Source organism: Lepidochelys kempii, chromosome 16 (genome assembly GCF_965140285.1).
Source record: "Lepidochelys kempii isolate rLepKem1 chromosome 16, rLepKem1.hap1, whole genome shotgun sequence".
Taxonomy (NCBI): Eukaryota; Metazoa; Chordata; order Testudines; family Cheloniidae; genus Lepidochelys; species Lepidochelys kempii.
Genome location: NC_136395.1, coordinates 14,783,278 through 14,799,997, shown reverse-complemented (window position 1 = coordinate 14,799,997; position 16,720 = coordinate 14,783,278). Strand labels below are relative to the sequence as shown.

The 16,720-nt window shown below is 44.2% G+C and overlaps 1 protein-coding gene across 10 annotated transcripts in view; it reads left to right on the top strand.

The window, feature by feature from the left end:
* The first annotated feature begins 5,261 nt into the window (after window positions 1-5,261).
* Window positions 5,262-16,720, top strand: part of CDK5RAP2 (CDK5 regulatory subunit associated protein 2) — a 105,334-nt gene continuing 93,875 nt past the window's right edge. For 9 of the 10 annotated variants that reach the window (XM_073314323.2, XM_073314325.2, XM_073314322.2 and 6 more), the window contains exons 1-3: window positions 5,262-5,466; window positions 6,019-6,086; window positions 9,350-9,417. In XM_073314323.2, coding sequence (XP_073170424.1) covers window positions 5,414-5,466; window positions 6,019-6,086; window positions 9,350-9,417 — 189 coding nt within the window. In that variant the 5' untranslated portion in view covers window positions 5,262-5,413. Of the gene's footprint in view, window positions 5,467-6,018; window positions 6,087-9,349; window positions 9,418-14,427; window positions 14,576-16,720 lie in introns of those variants that run through there. The other variant, XM_073314326.2, reaches the window with a different exon arrangement.

Below are 16,720 nucleotides of genomic sequence, written 5' to 3'. Positions count from 1 at the left end.
TGTGGCAGGTGAATGCTTAAATCCCACTGGAAAGTTTTAAATATCTTTTAAAATATACAAACGTATCTACATAATCCAGGAATGTCACTCAGTGTGTCACTCTCAAGCCTAAAATGTCTAAGTCAGTAAGAAGCGATGGAAGCCGCTACAGCCATGGCTGAAGGTTCTTTTAATTCAGAATACCACCAGATTGAATCATCACTGGGTTTTGCAGTCTGTTACCGTCTAATTTTTAAATTCTCAGACATTTTGATTTTATGAATTATGTCCACATGGCATGCACCTACAGTGCAGCATGTATCTATGCCCTGCCAAGAGCCCAAGGCCCTTGTGATATCAGAGATAACTCAACCAATCACCACCCTTACTCTACAGCTTATTTACATGCAACAGTTTCATTGGTTGTATGAGGGAGACTGCACAGATGGTAGATCACTTGGACCAGCTGCTCACCCCTGGGCTCAATTTCCACCCATACAAATCCACACAACCCAGACACAATAACCCCAAACACACACAGGCCCTTCCTGCACCACATAGCCCTCATCTGCCACCCACACAAATCTCCCAGCACAACCCCACCCACCCACAAATTTATACAACCACCCAGACCACAACACAACTAGCATTCACAATAATCCCAAACACACCTAGTTGCTCATAGCAGGGTACATGTGTTAGACATGTGGTGGACAACTTGGGGCCCATAGGCCGCATGCAGCCCATCAGGATAATCCGCTGGCTGGCCGCAAGACAGTTTGTTTACATTTGCACGGCCGCCCGCAGCAATCAGTGGCCATGGTTCGCCGTTCCCGGCCAATGGGAGCTGCGGGAAGCGGGTAACACATGAAAGCAACAGACATACAGTACTATTTGTACGATAATAGAAGACCTGGAGGCACACAAACACGAGGGTTGACTGAAAAAAAACAGAGGGAGAAATTGGAAAAATGTTACAAAACCCAGAATTCTTTTTCAAAATTTCAAAATGTTGATGTTTCAAAATTTGAGCATTTCCAATAGTACAGTGACAAACGAGAACATAGCAAAACTTTTATCAATTTTCTTTCTTTTTTAAACTTTAAAATTCAAAATTTCATCACCATTAAAAAAAATTAACCTACACAAATGACAGCATTAGTTCATTACCCTGAATTTCATTTGTATCAGATACAAATGCTATCTAATGGAACTTTGCACATGCTTATGTATTTTTTCCCCCTTTAAAATTACTATAAACTGTGTGATTAACTGTACAGTGTTTATTTTACTGATCAGTGCCATCTTTTGATTTGAGCTGTTAATCTCTGCACTTTTTTGGTCTTTCCTGCGTGTCACCATTTCTTTGTTATTTATTTTTCATTCTTTAAGAATGTAACTTCCGTGACCATTGATGAGTTTTTTTAATGTCTCATATTTCTTGCATTCATTTGTTGGCATCTCTTAAGACTCTAATAAAGCCCCATCTTTTAAAAAATAATAATCTAGCATCTTTCAATTGAAATGCTTTCTTATGTCTGTAACAGTATAGCATAACATAGCAATCTTAGGACCTGATCCTGCCAACACTTACACACATGAATAACTTTTACTCATCCAGGTAATCCTGTTGAAGTGAATGGAGCTACTTGCATACATAAATTTTTTCATATTGGTAAATGTTTTCAGGATCAGGTCTGTTTATTATGGCCCCCATTATGGGAATGCTTATATGCGTACTTAAAGTTACACATGTCAATAATTCTACTGACTTCAGGGGGCATACTTATGCGAGGAAAGTTAAACACATGTAAATGTCTGCAAGGCCAGATGCTATAACAGGGAATACAGCCCTGCAATTGTTGAAAAGCTCCAGCTTCGGTAACAAAATATAAAAAGCAACTAGTGTATATGCTGCTTAGATAAAGATAGGACAAAGAAGACAAAGGATGGTCCGGGGTAAAAATGCTAGTCTGGGACTTGGGAGAGCTACATTCAATTTCCAGCTCTGCCTTTGGCTTCCTATGTAACATTAAACATCTCTAGGATAATAGCACCTCCCTACCACATAGGTGTTGTGAGGATGTCATAAAAATAAAGGGAAGGGTAACCACCTTTCTGTATTCTGTGCTATAAAATCCTTCCTGGCCAGAGGCAAAACCCTTTCACTTGTAAAGGCTTAAGAAGATAAGATAACCTCGTTGGCACCTGACCAAAGTGACCAAAGAGGAGACAAGATACTTTCAAATCTGGAGGGGGGGAACAAAGGGTCTGTCTGTCTGTGTGATGCTTTTGCCGGGAACAGATCAGGAATGCAGTCTTAGAACTTCTGTTAGTAAGCAATCTAACTAGAAATGTGTTAGATTTCCTTTTGTTTAATTGCTGGTCAAATAAGCTGTACTGAATGGAATGTATATTCCTGTTTTTGTGTCTTTTTGTAACTTAAGGTTTTGCCTAGAGGGATTCTTTGTGTTTTGAATCTGATTACCCTATAAGGTATTTACCATCCTGATTTTACAGAGGTGATTCTTTTACCTTTTCTTTAATTAAAATTATTCTTTTAAGAACCTGATTGATTTTTCATTGTTCTTAAGATCCAAGGGTTTGCCACCTTTGTTATCCTGCAAAAATAAGATGGGTCCCATTGAATGCAGTGCATCTGGAGGTAGGGCTGCCAGGCATCCGGTTTTCGACCAGAACGACTGGTCAAAAAAGGGACCCCGGTGGCTGCGGTCAGCACCACTGACCGGTGAGTTAAAAGTCCAGTCGGCGGTGCAGCGGGGCTGTCAGGCTCCCTCCCTGCCCTGTCTCCGCCCAGCTCCCGGAAGCAGCCAGCATGTCCCAGTGGCCCCTAGGCAGAGAGGCGGCCAGGGAGGCTCTGTGTGCTGCCCCCGTCCCAAGCACTGGCTCCGCAGCTCCCATTGGCTGGGAACCGCACCCAATGGAAGTTGCGGTGGTGGTGCCTGTACATAGGGAAAAATGGTGGGTGCTGAGTACCCACTGGCAGCCCCCCATCAGCTCCCCTCCTACCCCGCCAGCGCCTCCCGCCCACCGGTGGGCCCCACAGATCAGCGCCTCCCTGTGCCTCCTGCCTGCCGTGAACAGCCATTTCACAGCGTGGAGGCAGGAGGCTGGGAGGGAAGGGGGAGGAGCGAGGAAATGGCGAGCACGGGGGCAGTGGTGGAGCAGGGGCGGGGCCTTGGATGAAGGGGTGGAGTGGGGGCGGGAAGAGGCTGGGTGGGGTGGGACCTTAGGGGAAGGGGTGGAATGGGGGCGGGCTCTGGGGTCGAGCACCCCCCGACTCTTTAGAAAGTCGGCACCTGTGCACCTGTGAACGAGGCAGTGCACGGAGCCTCCTGGCAGCACCTCTACCTAGGAGCCAGACAGACATGTTGCCGCTTCCAAGGAGCTGCCCAAGGTAAGCACTGCTGGGAGCCCGCACCCCAACTCCCTCCTACACTCCAACCCTCTGCCCCAGCCCTGAGCCCCCTCCCGCACCCCAAACCCCTCATCCCTGGCCCCACCCCAGAGCCTGCACCCCTAGCCAGAGCCCTCAGACCCCCCCGCGCTCCAATCCTCTGCCCCAGCCCTGAGCCCCTTCCTGCACCCCAAGCCCCTCATCCTCAGAGCCCACACCCCCAACAGGAACCCGAACCCCCTGCCCCAGCCTGGTGATAATGAGTGAGTGAGCGAGCAAGGGTGGGGCAGAGCGAGTGCTGGGGGGGGGCCCTTGGAGAAGGGGCAGGGCAGGGGGCGGGGCAAGGGTGTTCAGTTTTCTGGGATCAGCAAGTTGGCAACCCCATCTGGGGAGCTGGATGAGACATTGAGGGCCTCGCTTTCAGAGTGGCTCCCCTTCCCCTTTGGTCAAGAATTAAGGGGGCTGAACAGCTCTGAAAAGCAGACCCCAGGTCCTGTGCTGCATGTGGGCCATTAGCAACCCCAGGGCCTGCTCGGTAAGGGAGGAGGCAGTCTCGCTTGCCCCACTGTGGTGCAAAGCCCTGTTCGCCCCTTGGTGGCTGCTGTCCACCCCAGAAGTGGCCGTAGTATCTTAGGTTTCAGAGTAACAGCCGTGTTAGTCTGTATCCACAAAAAGAAAAGGAGTACTTGTGGCACCTTAGAGACTAACCAATTTATTTGAGCATGAGCTTTCGTGAGCTACAGCTCACTTCATCGGATGCATACTGTGGAAACTGCGGAGGACTTTATATACACAGAGACCATGAAACAATACCTCCTCCCACCCCACTGTCCTGCTGGTAATAGCTTATCTAAAGTGATCATCAAGTTGGGCCATTTCCAGCACAAATCCAGATTTTCTCACCCCCCCACCCCCTTTTTTCAAAAAAACACACACACACACACACAAACTCACTCTCCTGCTGTTGTGTGTGTGGGGGGGGGGGGGGGGGGGGGAGAAAACCTGGATTTGTGCTGGAAATGGCCCACCTTGATTATCATGCACATTGTAGGGAGAGTGGTCACTTTGGATGGGCTATTACCAGCAGGAGAGTGAGTTTGTGTGTGGGGGGGTGGAGGGGTGAGAAAACCTGGATTTGTGCTGGAAAGGGCCCACCTTGATTTTCATACACATTGTGAGGAGAGTGGTCACTTTGGATGGGCTATTGCCAGCAGGAGAGTGAGTTTGTGTGTGTGTGGGGGGGCGGAGGGTGAGAAAATCTGGATTTGTGCTGGAAATGGCCCAACTTGATGATCACTTTAGATAAGCTATTACCAGCAGGACAGTGGGGTGGGAGGAGGTATTGTTTCATGGTCTCTGTGTATATAATGTCTTCCGCAGTTTCCACAGTATGCATCCGATGAAGTGAGCTGTAGCTCAGGAAAGCTCATGCTCAAATAAATTGGTTAGTCTCTAAGGTGCCACAAGTCCTCCTTTTCTTTTTTCGTAGTATCTTAGTGAGTCTGGAGGGCTAGACAGCGCCTGACGCACTGTGGGATCTTAATCATTTCCACCCTATACCTCCTGCTCCAACTGTGCCCTGGCTAAAGATGGCGACTCCCATGCGTACCTTCGTGCCCTGACTAAAGATGGCGCCGGGTCACACCCTCCTTCGCTCTTCTGTTAAATGTGGCGGCTGCTCAGATACCACCCCCCTTTTTTTTTGCCCTTACTCAAGATGGCGACTGCCCACCATCACTACCTCCTTTGTTCTTAGTCCTGAACGCGGCTGCCCTCAGGCAAGATGGCGCTTGCCCACACAATCCCCAGCCTGTGCCCTCAGCAAAGATGGCGGCGCCCCAATAGATTCCTATCGTGCCCGCCTCCCGTGCCCTTTCAGAGCGGCCTCAGCGGCTTCACCGTCGGCCATACAAGATGGCGGAAGCGGCTGCGGCCGTTTGAATTCCAGCGAAGCCGCCAAACTCGGACAATAACAACCTGAGTCGCCGCCGTGTCCCTGCAGGGCTCGGGGCCGCCATGGACTCGCTGCCGGGGGAGGACCTCACCCTGCCCGTGGAGTTTAGCGGCAGGTAGGAGCGGAGCGAGACAGGCAGCCTGGGGCCGTTTGGTTTGGGGGCCACCCCGCGTCTGGTGGGGGCAGGGCCGCCCGGGATCAACGCCCCCATCTCCCGGGGGAGACAGGCGCGCTCGGGATTAACCCCCCCCCCCGGGTCTGGCATGGGGGGCAGGGGCGCTCGGGATTCCCCCCTTCTCTGGGCTGGATCTAATATGGGGGGCAGGGCTGCTCGCTGTTGAAGCCCCTCGTCCCCCGAGTGTGAGGTTGGTGGAGGTTGCTGTTGCTTGGGTCTCACACTGGGGCAGGGGTGCTGTTTATATCCCTCCATCCCATGGATTCGACACGGTGGGGGGGGGGGGGCTGCGTGGCTCTTCCTATCTTGTCGGGTCTGAGATTGGGGAAGGGGTGCTAGGCTGCTACCTGGATCCCTCCCCTCCCTCTCGGTATCTGTCATGTACTGTTGGGGGGCGGGGGGGGGAGATGCTGGAAATATTGACAGAGGAGGGACTTTTTGTGCGCTTTCTAAACTTTCCATCACCGCATTTGCCTCCTGTCTCACTCTTAGCGTCAGTATTTCCAGACTGCCAGATGTCTCCAGAGATGAACCTCGCATTGGCCTGGGAGTTAGTGGAGGTAAGGGCAGCTGCCATGTGATGGTGAAAAGAAAGGGGTCCGGAACACTTCAAATGTTAATTTTTGGAGACTGCAAAATTAGGTTTTAAAGATCTTAACTTGTTCTTACGGCACTGAAGACCTATAGAAACATTTCTGTAATGTTCCTGTGATAAGTGCTCATTTTTCCAAACTATTAATCATTCCCACAGCATTTGCAATCCAGATATTGCAGCACTGAGAAGCTGAAAGTGAAACTGATCACAAAGTGAAACTGAATTAATTACCCAGGTGGTAGAAATGTCAAAAGTTAACAAAGAGCTTAAATAGTGAAAAGTAAACATGAAAGTCCTATTCACTTTTAATAGATGTTAGTAACAGAGGCAAATAAATCTTTATATTTGCAACATATGATTTTTGAATATCCCTTTAAAAAAACCAACAAACCTTATTAAATTCAAGCTATTACTGCAGAAACTGGTATAAGTCCAAGATACCAACAGATTAAGTTTCTGTTGTTGTTAAGGTCCTGATCCTGCAAGACACTTAGCAGCCTTCAGAACCTGGTCCTGAACTTCTTGTACTAATCATCAGAGAAGATGATGGTGGTTCACTTAGTGCTTTGTTTTAGGGATATCATATGAAAGTCTCTCACCAGACTTTCCAGCTGTAGTCCAGTTACCAACTGCAGATTCTTTATACATATTTGTTTTTTAAAAAACATTACCATCAGGTATTACTCAATTGTATTGAGCAGGGATAGTAATTCAGCATGTTTTGCTTTATGGTGTGGTGGCTGTGTGTTCATCTTACTTCAGGTTTGGGAGAAAATACAGCATGAAATATTTATTTTGAAGTAACATAGATAATTATAGGAGTACTTGTGGCACCTTAGAGACTAACAAATTTATTAGAGTATAAGCTTTCGTAGGCTACAGCCCACTTCACCGGATGCATAGAATGGAATATATAGTAAGAAGATATATATACAGAAAAGTTGGAAATTGCCATCCAAACTGTGAGAGGCTAATTAGTTAAGATAATTATCTTTGAGAAGTCATGGAAGACGGGAGAGATTCCAGAGACTGGAAAAGGGCAAATATAATGCCCATCTATAAAAAGGGAAATTAGGACAACCCAGGGAATTACAGACCAGTCATCTTAACTTCTGAACTTGGAAAGATAATGGAGCAAATAATTAAGCAATCAATTTGCAAACATCTAGAAGATAATAAGGTGATAAGTAACAGTCCGCATGGATTTGTCAAAAACACATCATGTCAAACCAACCTGATAGCTTTCTTTGACAAGGTAACAAGCCTTATGGATAGGGGGGAAGCAGTAGACATGGTATATCTTAACTTTAGTAACACTTTTGATACTGTCTCACATGACCTTATCATAAATAAACTAGGAAAATACAACATAGATGGAGCTACTATAAGGTGGGTGCAAAACTGGTTGGAAAACCATTCCAGAGAGTAGTTATCACTGGTTCACAGTCATGCTGGAAGGACATAACTAGTGGGGTCCCTCAGGGATCAGTTCTGGGTCCGGTTCTGTTCAATATCTTCATCAGTGATTTAGGTAATGGCATACGGAGTACACTTAGAAAGTTTGCGGAGCATGCCAAGCTGAGAGGGGTTGCAAGTGCTTTGGAGGATAGGATTAAAATTCAAAATGATCTGGACAAACTGGAGAAATGGTCTGAAGTAAATAGGATGCAATTCAATAAGGACAAATGAGAAGTAATTCTTCCACTCTGATTAGGCCTCAACTGGAATATTTTGGCCAGTTCTTGGTGCCACATTTCAGGAAGGATGTGGACAAATTGGAGAGAGTCCAGAGAAGAGCAGCAAAAATGATTAAAGGTCTAGAAAACATGACCTATGAGGGAAGATTGAAAAAATTGGGTTTGTTTAATCTGGAAAGAGAAGACTGAGAGGGGACATAAGTTTTCCAGTATATAAGGTTGTTACAAGGAGGAGGAAGAAAAATTGTTTTTCTTAACTTCTGAGGATAGGACGAGAAGCAATGGGCTTAAATTGCAGCAAGGGAGGTTTAGGTTGGACATTAGGAAAAACTTCCTAACTGTCAAGGTGGTTAAGCACTGGAATAAATTGCCTAGGCAAGCTGTGGAATCTCCATCATTGGAAACTTTTAAGAGCAGGTTAGACAAACACCTGTCAGGAATGGTCTAGATAATTAGTCCTGCCACAAGTGCAGGGGACTGGACTAGACGACCTCTCGAGGTCCCTTCCAGTTCTATGATTCTATGAAAACTAATAAAGCACAATTATAGCAATTTTTTGTGTTCTGGTAGCCAGTTTTCTGGCCTTGTATTTTGAATGTTATTCTGCCCACTATTCTTTTGTGTATTTAGCCAAAACTATTGTAACTTAATTTCAACGAACTTCTGCCATGCAATAATGAAAGCAATTTACATATACCTTCTCTGGAAGAATATTGAATACGAAGCAAGCAATTATAAGAAATATACCTACATTGCAATATGGCTGTGATCCTGTTACAGTAGGTGCTGTACGAACTATGTATCTCATCAGGTTAATCAAATCTTCCACATTTGAAGACTTCTGATTGGCATTCCTGGGACTATTGAAAGGCTATTTAGTGCATATAGAATTACTTGATAACTTTGGAAGTATTTATTTCAATATTTTCTCTAAATTGTGACAACTCTGACCTTGGTACCTCAATGACAGAGAGACAATATAAAATATGTTTTATTTTGTGTATTATTTGGCTTCTTGAAATCTCTTGTATAGAGCCTCTTTCCCCCCTCTTTTTAAAGTTTGTGTATGTTAACAGCAGCCTTAGTGCCGCATTTACATGCTTTGATAAATTTTGGCTCTTGCAGAATGAGTACATGGGAGAGAAACATTTTGATTATTTATAATCCATATACAGAGAGAAGTAGTTACTATTTCTTTGCTGCATCTTCCATGTATGGAAATCTTGGTCTTGTGTGGGACAATACTGTGCAGTCATGAGCACCCTCACCTTCCATTGATTTAAATGGATGATGCAGGTGCTCAACACCTTATACAGTGATGCTTATGGTATATTTTGTCTGGATTTTCTTGTTTTTGTCACAATAACTTGTTTAGTCCATAATGTAAAAAGGGGACATGAAATGACAAATGTATTTAATGCTTCTAATACATTCTGATTATTAAAATAAGCTTTTACAGCTTCCAAATAAAATCGTACCTTTGCATCCTTTGGTATTTGGATCTATTTTAATTGTCTTCTCAAATGTCTAGTGTTACTGGATGTGGCGGAAGATGCAGTTTCACCAACCAGAGCTCGGACCATGAAGGATTATGAAAATGTAAGTAAATTTGTAATGTAAAATTTAGTGACCAAGTTGGTTACTAAATCCTATGCAATGTGCTGCGGAATGGACTACTGACAGGACAGAGATGTACAATAACTTCATGGGGACCCATAAATAAATACGTGCTGACTCTGGGCTAAGACCTCAGTTGGTGTCAATTAGCATAGCTCTGTTGAAGTCCATGATTAACACCATTTGAGAATCTGGTCATCTGTGTTTAGTGCCCATTTTTGAACTGTAACTTTCAAGATTGAAGCACAATTCTGTTGTTCGGGCTAGCAAGTTTCCCATCTTAGTTGCTGAATAACAGTGGGCACAGCTCCGTGTTCAAAACTCCTCCTAAAGAATAGTATTAGTGCATATCTTTACAATGCAATATATGGCATTTGTCTGACTTCATCATTTTACTTAAAAGGAATCAATGGCAGCCTCATATTTCAAAGAATTACTGAATGTGCATTGATTTAGGGACAGCATAATTTTTTCAATGGTTGAGTGCTATATCAATACCTTCCGCCATCAGATTTACTAGGCAAATGTCTGTGTAACACAAATAAGGAAATGCATTTTTGACTCAATAGGCAATGTCATTTTAACCGATCGACTATGTGGGACAGAATCGTACTGTTGTCAGATTCGGTTTGGAAAACTTGTCACTGGAGCTCATTGGAATATCATGAACATTTTTATGAAAATGTGGTGGTGAGGGGTTGCCACTTTCCCAGATGCGAGAGGTTTCAACTGAATAAGTTTATTTAGCAGTTTTTAATAAAGTTGGCAATTTCTGATCTCTGAATGGTTGTAACATAACTAAACCATCACACATGTTGAAGGATCTTTCTGGTATTCAAAAGATAAGACTTAATTACTTTTTAGGGCATATGATTTTAAAATGTGTAACTGATTAAAAATTTAGCATTGTTTGTGTGCATTTTGTAGCATTGTTGTGGCTGAGTGTTTATCTCCATTCTAAACCCTTCTTTCAGCTTCTTATACCTTCTCAAATTCTTCTGGGCAGTTCACAGGTTTGATGTCAGTCCAAACATGAATTGTTCTGGAAAGCTTTGTTACAAACTCCTTGTCTGTCTGACTCTCTTTTTTTGAGCCATCAAATATTAGATGGGGTAGGAATAACCTGCTTAAAATAACTGTTACGGTTTTTTGCATTCAGATCAGCTCAACATTTTAAACATAGCATGTGACTACCCAGTGAGGAATAGTCACTTTGGGGTGGCTTGGTAACTTTAAAGATTCAGATTGTCCATTTCCAAGGAAAAGTGCTGTCGGAGAGTTGGGGAAACTCCATGAGATTCCCATTGTGGAGTCTCTCTCCCAGATTGTTCCATGTGAGGAAAAGAGGGATGGGTTGTGTTTTCCTCCTTGCAGAACGAGCACAGGATTTCCATCCTTCTTTCCTTCCCATGGTTCGGAACCCTCAAATTCTCAAGGTAGTCCTCATGGATGTTGGGTTCTGCTAGAGCAGGGGTCAGCAACCTTTGAGAAGTGGCATGCCAAGTCTTCATTAATTTAAGGTTTCTCTTGCCAGTAATAAATTTTACAGGAGCCCCCCGATGGAACCCCAGACTGGCAACGGGCTGAGCGGTGCCGGGACCGCGGCCGGAACCCCAGACCGGCAGCGTGGATGGCAGACAGAACCCCAGACCGGCTCAGCCCGCTGCTGGTCTGGGGTTCCATCTTCTGCCCGCGCTGCCAGTCTGGGGTCCCGGCTGCCAGCTACGCTCATCCCGCTGCCAGCCTGGATGGATGGATGGAACCCCGGGCCGGCAGCGGGCTGAGCGGGGCCGGTGGCCAGGCCCCTGGACCGGCAGGGGCTGGCGGCCAGGACCCCGGACCGACAGCTTGCTGAGCCGCAGGTTGCTGACCATGCGTGCTGCAGGTTGCCATCCCCTGTGTTAGAGGCTAGGGCAATCTCTGCATGGGCCTCCATGCCTGCTCCAGATATCCCCTTCCTAGGGTCTTTTCTCCACTCCCAGTTCCCTGGCAGGTGCAGACCTTGTCTAGACTACGATTTGGAAGTGTGATCTCATCACACCTTTAAATCCTAGTTGCGGGCAAAGCTACAGATAATGCTTGCTGTTGCAGCTTCCCACGTAGAGCGGCTGTGAAGAAAAGTTACTGCCTGTAGTGTATGCATCCTGAGGCTGCATTAACCTTTCAGTGGATTCTCTGCAGGACATGTGAGGGGAATGGTCCAGTATGCTGCTCTCCCTGTGCATGATGTCCCTGATCTGTATGTGAGAGGGAGAACAGAACAGAGGAGGCAGTTGACCCCTTCATGGGCAGTGGGGAAGTTCATGCACAGAAGTTTCCCTTGTTGTGCAGGCCCTCCGGATGTTCTGAGCCCTAAGGAATTAGAGTGTAGAGTCTGAAGTTTGAACATGCATAGAAATAGGAATTTAAGTGCTCGTATGGTCTGGTTTCTTTGCAATAGAAGGAATTTTTGCTCCAAGTTTACTTTTGTGTGCAACTGGAAATGCAGGTAAATGAATGAAAAGAGAAAAACTTTTTAACTGTGCTCTTTCCTCATTTACTTTGTGCTGGTAAGCAGAAAGGAGGAATGTCTGGTTACAAGTCTAAGGACTTCTTTTTTTTTTTTTTCCCTTCTCAACCGTTTAACTACAGTTTTGTTGTTGTAAAATGGCCTCTGCTGGCAGGAACTGTTACTGTGCAGTGAAACCACAGACTGTGGTGACAGATGTCACTTTGTATAAAAGTGGCTTTATGCAAAAGTGGAACTGCAGCTAAATTGAAAAGGACAAGTGCTATTTTCCTCGCTGACGCTGTCGTATGGAACCTTGCTATATAGATTGTACTTGAATCGCAGAGTCAGTTTCTCTCAAGAAATCTGTTGGGTTTGTTGCTGGCACCCAGTGCCGAGAGGCAAAACAACAGCAGGGTTTGGTTCGCTACCCGGTGTGCTTCACCCAATAATCACAACAGGGTGGAGAAGCAGAAAAGTTTATTTGAAGCTTCAAAAAGGTACAGGGAGAATAGAATCTCAAATACATTCTTTCTTTAGCATACTTATTTAATAGCAAGCTGCCCTAAGTATGCATATAGCCAGCCAATCCAGTTACCAGCTAGTTCCCTTGTTTTTTGTATCATTTGTTAAACTATACATAAAGCTGCTTTATTCAGCATTGTTTTTTTATATTTGCCCTGTTTGGCCTTGTTTAGTTTCAGGCAGTCTGACTCTGCAACATATTGTTGCAGATCCTCAGCATAACTGCTGTGAGTGCCTCCAGGTGGGGGGGCCAAGGACACTTGGGCCTAGTATGCAGAGCTGCTGCGAGTGCCTCCAGGTGGGGGGGGGGGGGAGCCAAGGACACCTGGGCCTACTGCAAGGGGGCTTCATCGACACTCGTGGTCTTCCATCCCCTTGAGTTACCTAGTGGCCATGCCCCAGTGTCCCCAACAGGTTTATTTCTTTTTGTTTATATTTAGAAATAAGAAAGTTTAAAGAAAAATAAATTAAAACTGGAGACTCAGAGTTAATTCCTACAACTGTGTTAACTTGCTCACATTTTACATTTTAGCTTTATTGAGCTGTCATTTTAACTGCATTATGTAATCTAAAAACTCTGTAGGTATGACTGAATTAACTTTGCTCTGAGTTTGTTTGGCATTTGTGTTTTTAAGTTTAGTTTATTATTGCATTTTAATTGTTGTTTGCATTTAGGATGGGATTTTCTAAAACACTCAATATTGTCCTAGCTCTGCTCTGTGCTGCAGGTGTGATGAATGTTGGACTAGAAAAAAGTTTCACTAACATAACTTATGTTCATATGTTTTTAACTTTAGTGTCTTTATTTGCTGAGCTAATTAAAATAATGGCAACCTGGAATAATCTGTTGGCAATTTAAACAATTAAGCGATAAATATTGTTTGTATGATTCATACATATAGTCAAACTGAACTCAGTGGGACTACTTGCTTGAGTAAAGTGAGTAGATTTGGTCCCTCAGGGCCCAATTCTACAGCCTTCTCTTTTATGAGAAGTTCTTGACTTCTGGGACTAGTGTAAAACAGGGTTTCAGTATCTTCGTATGCTCTAAGGCGGGAAGCCCCCAAACTGTGGGGCACGCCCACTAGGGGGGCACGAAGAAAAGTTCAGGGGGGCATGGCTGGGGCCCAGTCCAGCCCCCACAGGGTTGGGGAGAGAGCACCACCCACCAGCTCCACTCCTGATGCTGGCTGCTGGGCTTGGCTCCTGGTTGAGGCTCCGCTCCTGGCCCTGCTCCCACCCCCAGCTGTGGCCCCGGCCTTGGTCCCTTTATCCCTGTCCGTTTCCCAGTTCTGGCTCGGAGGGATGTAGACAGCGGTATGGGGGGATGAGGTAAAAAGCTTGGAGACCATTGCTCTAGGGCTTGGTCTTCACACAAAGTCACGTTGGTTTAACTAAGGGCTTGTCTACATTATCCGCTGGATCGACGGGCAGCGAATGATCCAGCGGGAGTTGATTTATTGCGTCTAGTCTAGATGTGATAAATCAACTGCCAAGTGCTCTCCCGTCGACTCCGGTACTCCACCAGGGTGAGAGGTGCAGGAGGAGTTGACGGGAGAGCGTCAGCTGTCGACTTACTGCAGTGAAGACAGCATGCTAAGTAGATCTAAGTATGTCGACTTCAGCTACATTATTCATGTAACATTTGTTAGGGGGCTTATTCCTTCACCCTCTCACTTCCCTGGTCCTTCTCGCATGAACAGAGAGCAACAATACCCGAAGTCCAAAGGTGCAAACAATTCGATGTTTTTTGGGGTGACCTTCCAGCAAGCTTAATCCAAGTTTCTTTTTCCTTACTTTCAAATCCTAACTTACTTCCTGTTTGCCCCTAATTTATATAGTAATATTCTTAGCTATAGCTTAACCAATCATTTTACTGAAATTTACCTAACCAATCCTAACGTATTGTAACATGATTAGCTAACCAATTATATCTCACCACCTTAATTAGTTTACACCCAGCAAAATTAATTCTACAGGAGACTGAAACAATCACAGAACCAGGCAGAGACCATGCAAATAAACAATAGTAAAGGAGGAACTATAATAACAAACCAATACAGAAGTGAGGATTTCACAAAGACATCTATAAAGACATAAGGGTTTCCCAGCTGTGTCTATTGATAAGTGAGTTCTTACCAGACAAAAAACTATCAAACTAAATTGCCTTTTACATCTTCTAGGCTCTTCCTTTCTCTGGAGGTGATAGATCGGATCACCTTTCCAACAGCCCCAGATTGCCTTATTTCAATATGACTCGTTTGGAATGTTTGGATGTGACGCTTCCCAGCTTATGGCTGCCTCTGCTGCTTTGCCAAAGGCCTTAGCCTAAGAACAGGGCCTCAGACTGTCACAGTGAGAGAAGGCCCGTACACAGATTCTTTCTTTTATACCTCTATAATTAGCTAAATTATAAACATATACCTAAATTCTTAAAGTATAGGTCTTTACAGACAGGCTTGAATATCTATATCCTAACAGCATTGCGTAATTTAGATCGATTTCCTTCCCCCACCCCCCTCGCCAGTGTAGACCAGGCCTAAGGTGTGATGTTGGACCAGGCCTAAGGTGTGATGTTGCACCAGTTTAATTAAATCAGCGCAGCTTTGTGTGTGAACACTTAAATTGGTTTGTGTATTTCCACAGATTTGCATTGGTGTAACTAAATTGGTGCAACAACACACCTTAGTTAAATCAGTGGAGTGTGTGTGTGTAGACAAGGCTTGGCTCTATCACTCTTCGTCATCATTCATTTTGCTTTTTAGTACTGTGGAGTGAAGACTTCCAAAGTCTGATAAAGTTCCTCCTATTGCAGCAATGTGTGTGCAGACTTTTGGCCCAATCCTGAAAACCCAGGCTCACTTGGGTGGTCCTTACTTTTGGAAGTAACTACGAGGCTACTCACTGAGCAAGAACGACTTAGTCTAGAGGAAGAGATTGCATTTTGGGGCTCTGAGTTAGTTTTTTCCGCAAAAATAATTAACTTTTACAGGCCAATCATCTTTTAAAAAAGTGTATTGTTAATAATTTTTACAAGCTGCACAACACTGTCATTCTAGAGAAGCCTATATAAATATTTTATTCGTAGCTCAGTTACATGTTCGGTTTCTTTCTCCAGAAAGCAGCTGGCAGGAGACACTTGTTTTATTTGAATACATGTTTCATGCTTGATCTCTTAAAAAATTTAAAAGGAGACTTTCTCTTTAATTAAATCATTAACTAATATGCCTTATACCTATTGGGAAAGTTAAAAGTCACAATTGTTAAAGGACATATGTACAAGAAGACTTGTTTTAATACCCTGCGTGTATTTATACGCTAACAGGTGTGCTATAAAGTATGTGACTCTGTAGGATAAAGCTTTTATTGGCATTTGATTGAGATGACAAGGCTTACCGTGGCTTTGCCTCAAGATTGATGTAGCGACATCCCAAACTTTTACCAATAAAACCTTTATATTCCATACTTCCATGTATTTTGTTCGTTTCCTTTTTATAGGAAAATAACTACTACAAAAAAATTTTAAACCTATTTTTTTAAAAAAAAATCCTTTTGTCTATAAAGCCAGGCTGCTTTAATACATGATTTATAAGCCCTTTGGGGCAGGGGCATTCCCTTCTGGTCTGCAAAATGTCATGCTAAAATGTGTTGTGTTTTAAAAACAAAACAAAAACAAACCCCTATTTTATAACTGTTTTTTCCCCTAAGGACCAGTGTCTCATGGCCTTGCAGGGAGCTGTATCATTAGAAGTGGTGTGTTTCTATCTTAGAAAGGGCCAAGATACTGGCCCTTACCCAGTCCCAAATTACTAATAAGTGTATTACCTATGCTAGATCTTGTGCCAGTGTGTTTTTTGGGGGGGCGGGGGGCAATAGGCAGGAGGAATTCCACATAATGGAGAAGAGGGAAAAGGTGGTGGTCTCTCTTTCTTTCTCTTTGGATCGATGTAAGGGGTGAAGCAGCTGATTTGAAAGCTGTTCAGAGGTTTAGAAGGTCAGAAGTAGCCTAAGGGAGGATGGTTTAGGGAGCCGTGTGTATGTGAGACGGTCCCACAATTGTAGTGTACTTGCAGAATATTAATTTATTACTTTTGACTAGGATGGTGTCAAGATGATTGTATCCATTTTCATTGTTGGATAACTTTTTAAGTAGGGCTTCTTTTTTTTTTTTTAAAAGATCTCATATCTTCACAAATTAACAGACCATTATCTTTATTACATTTTATTTGCCTTTTGCACTGTGAGGAACTAAAGCAAATACAATATCAATTT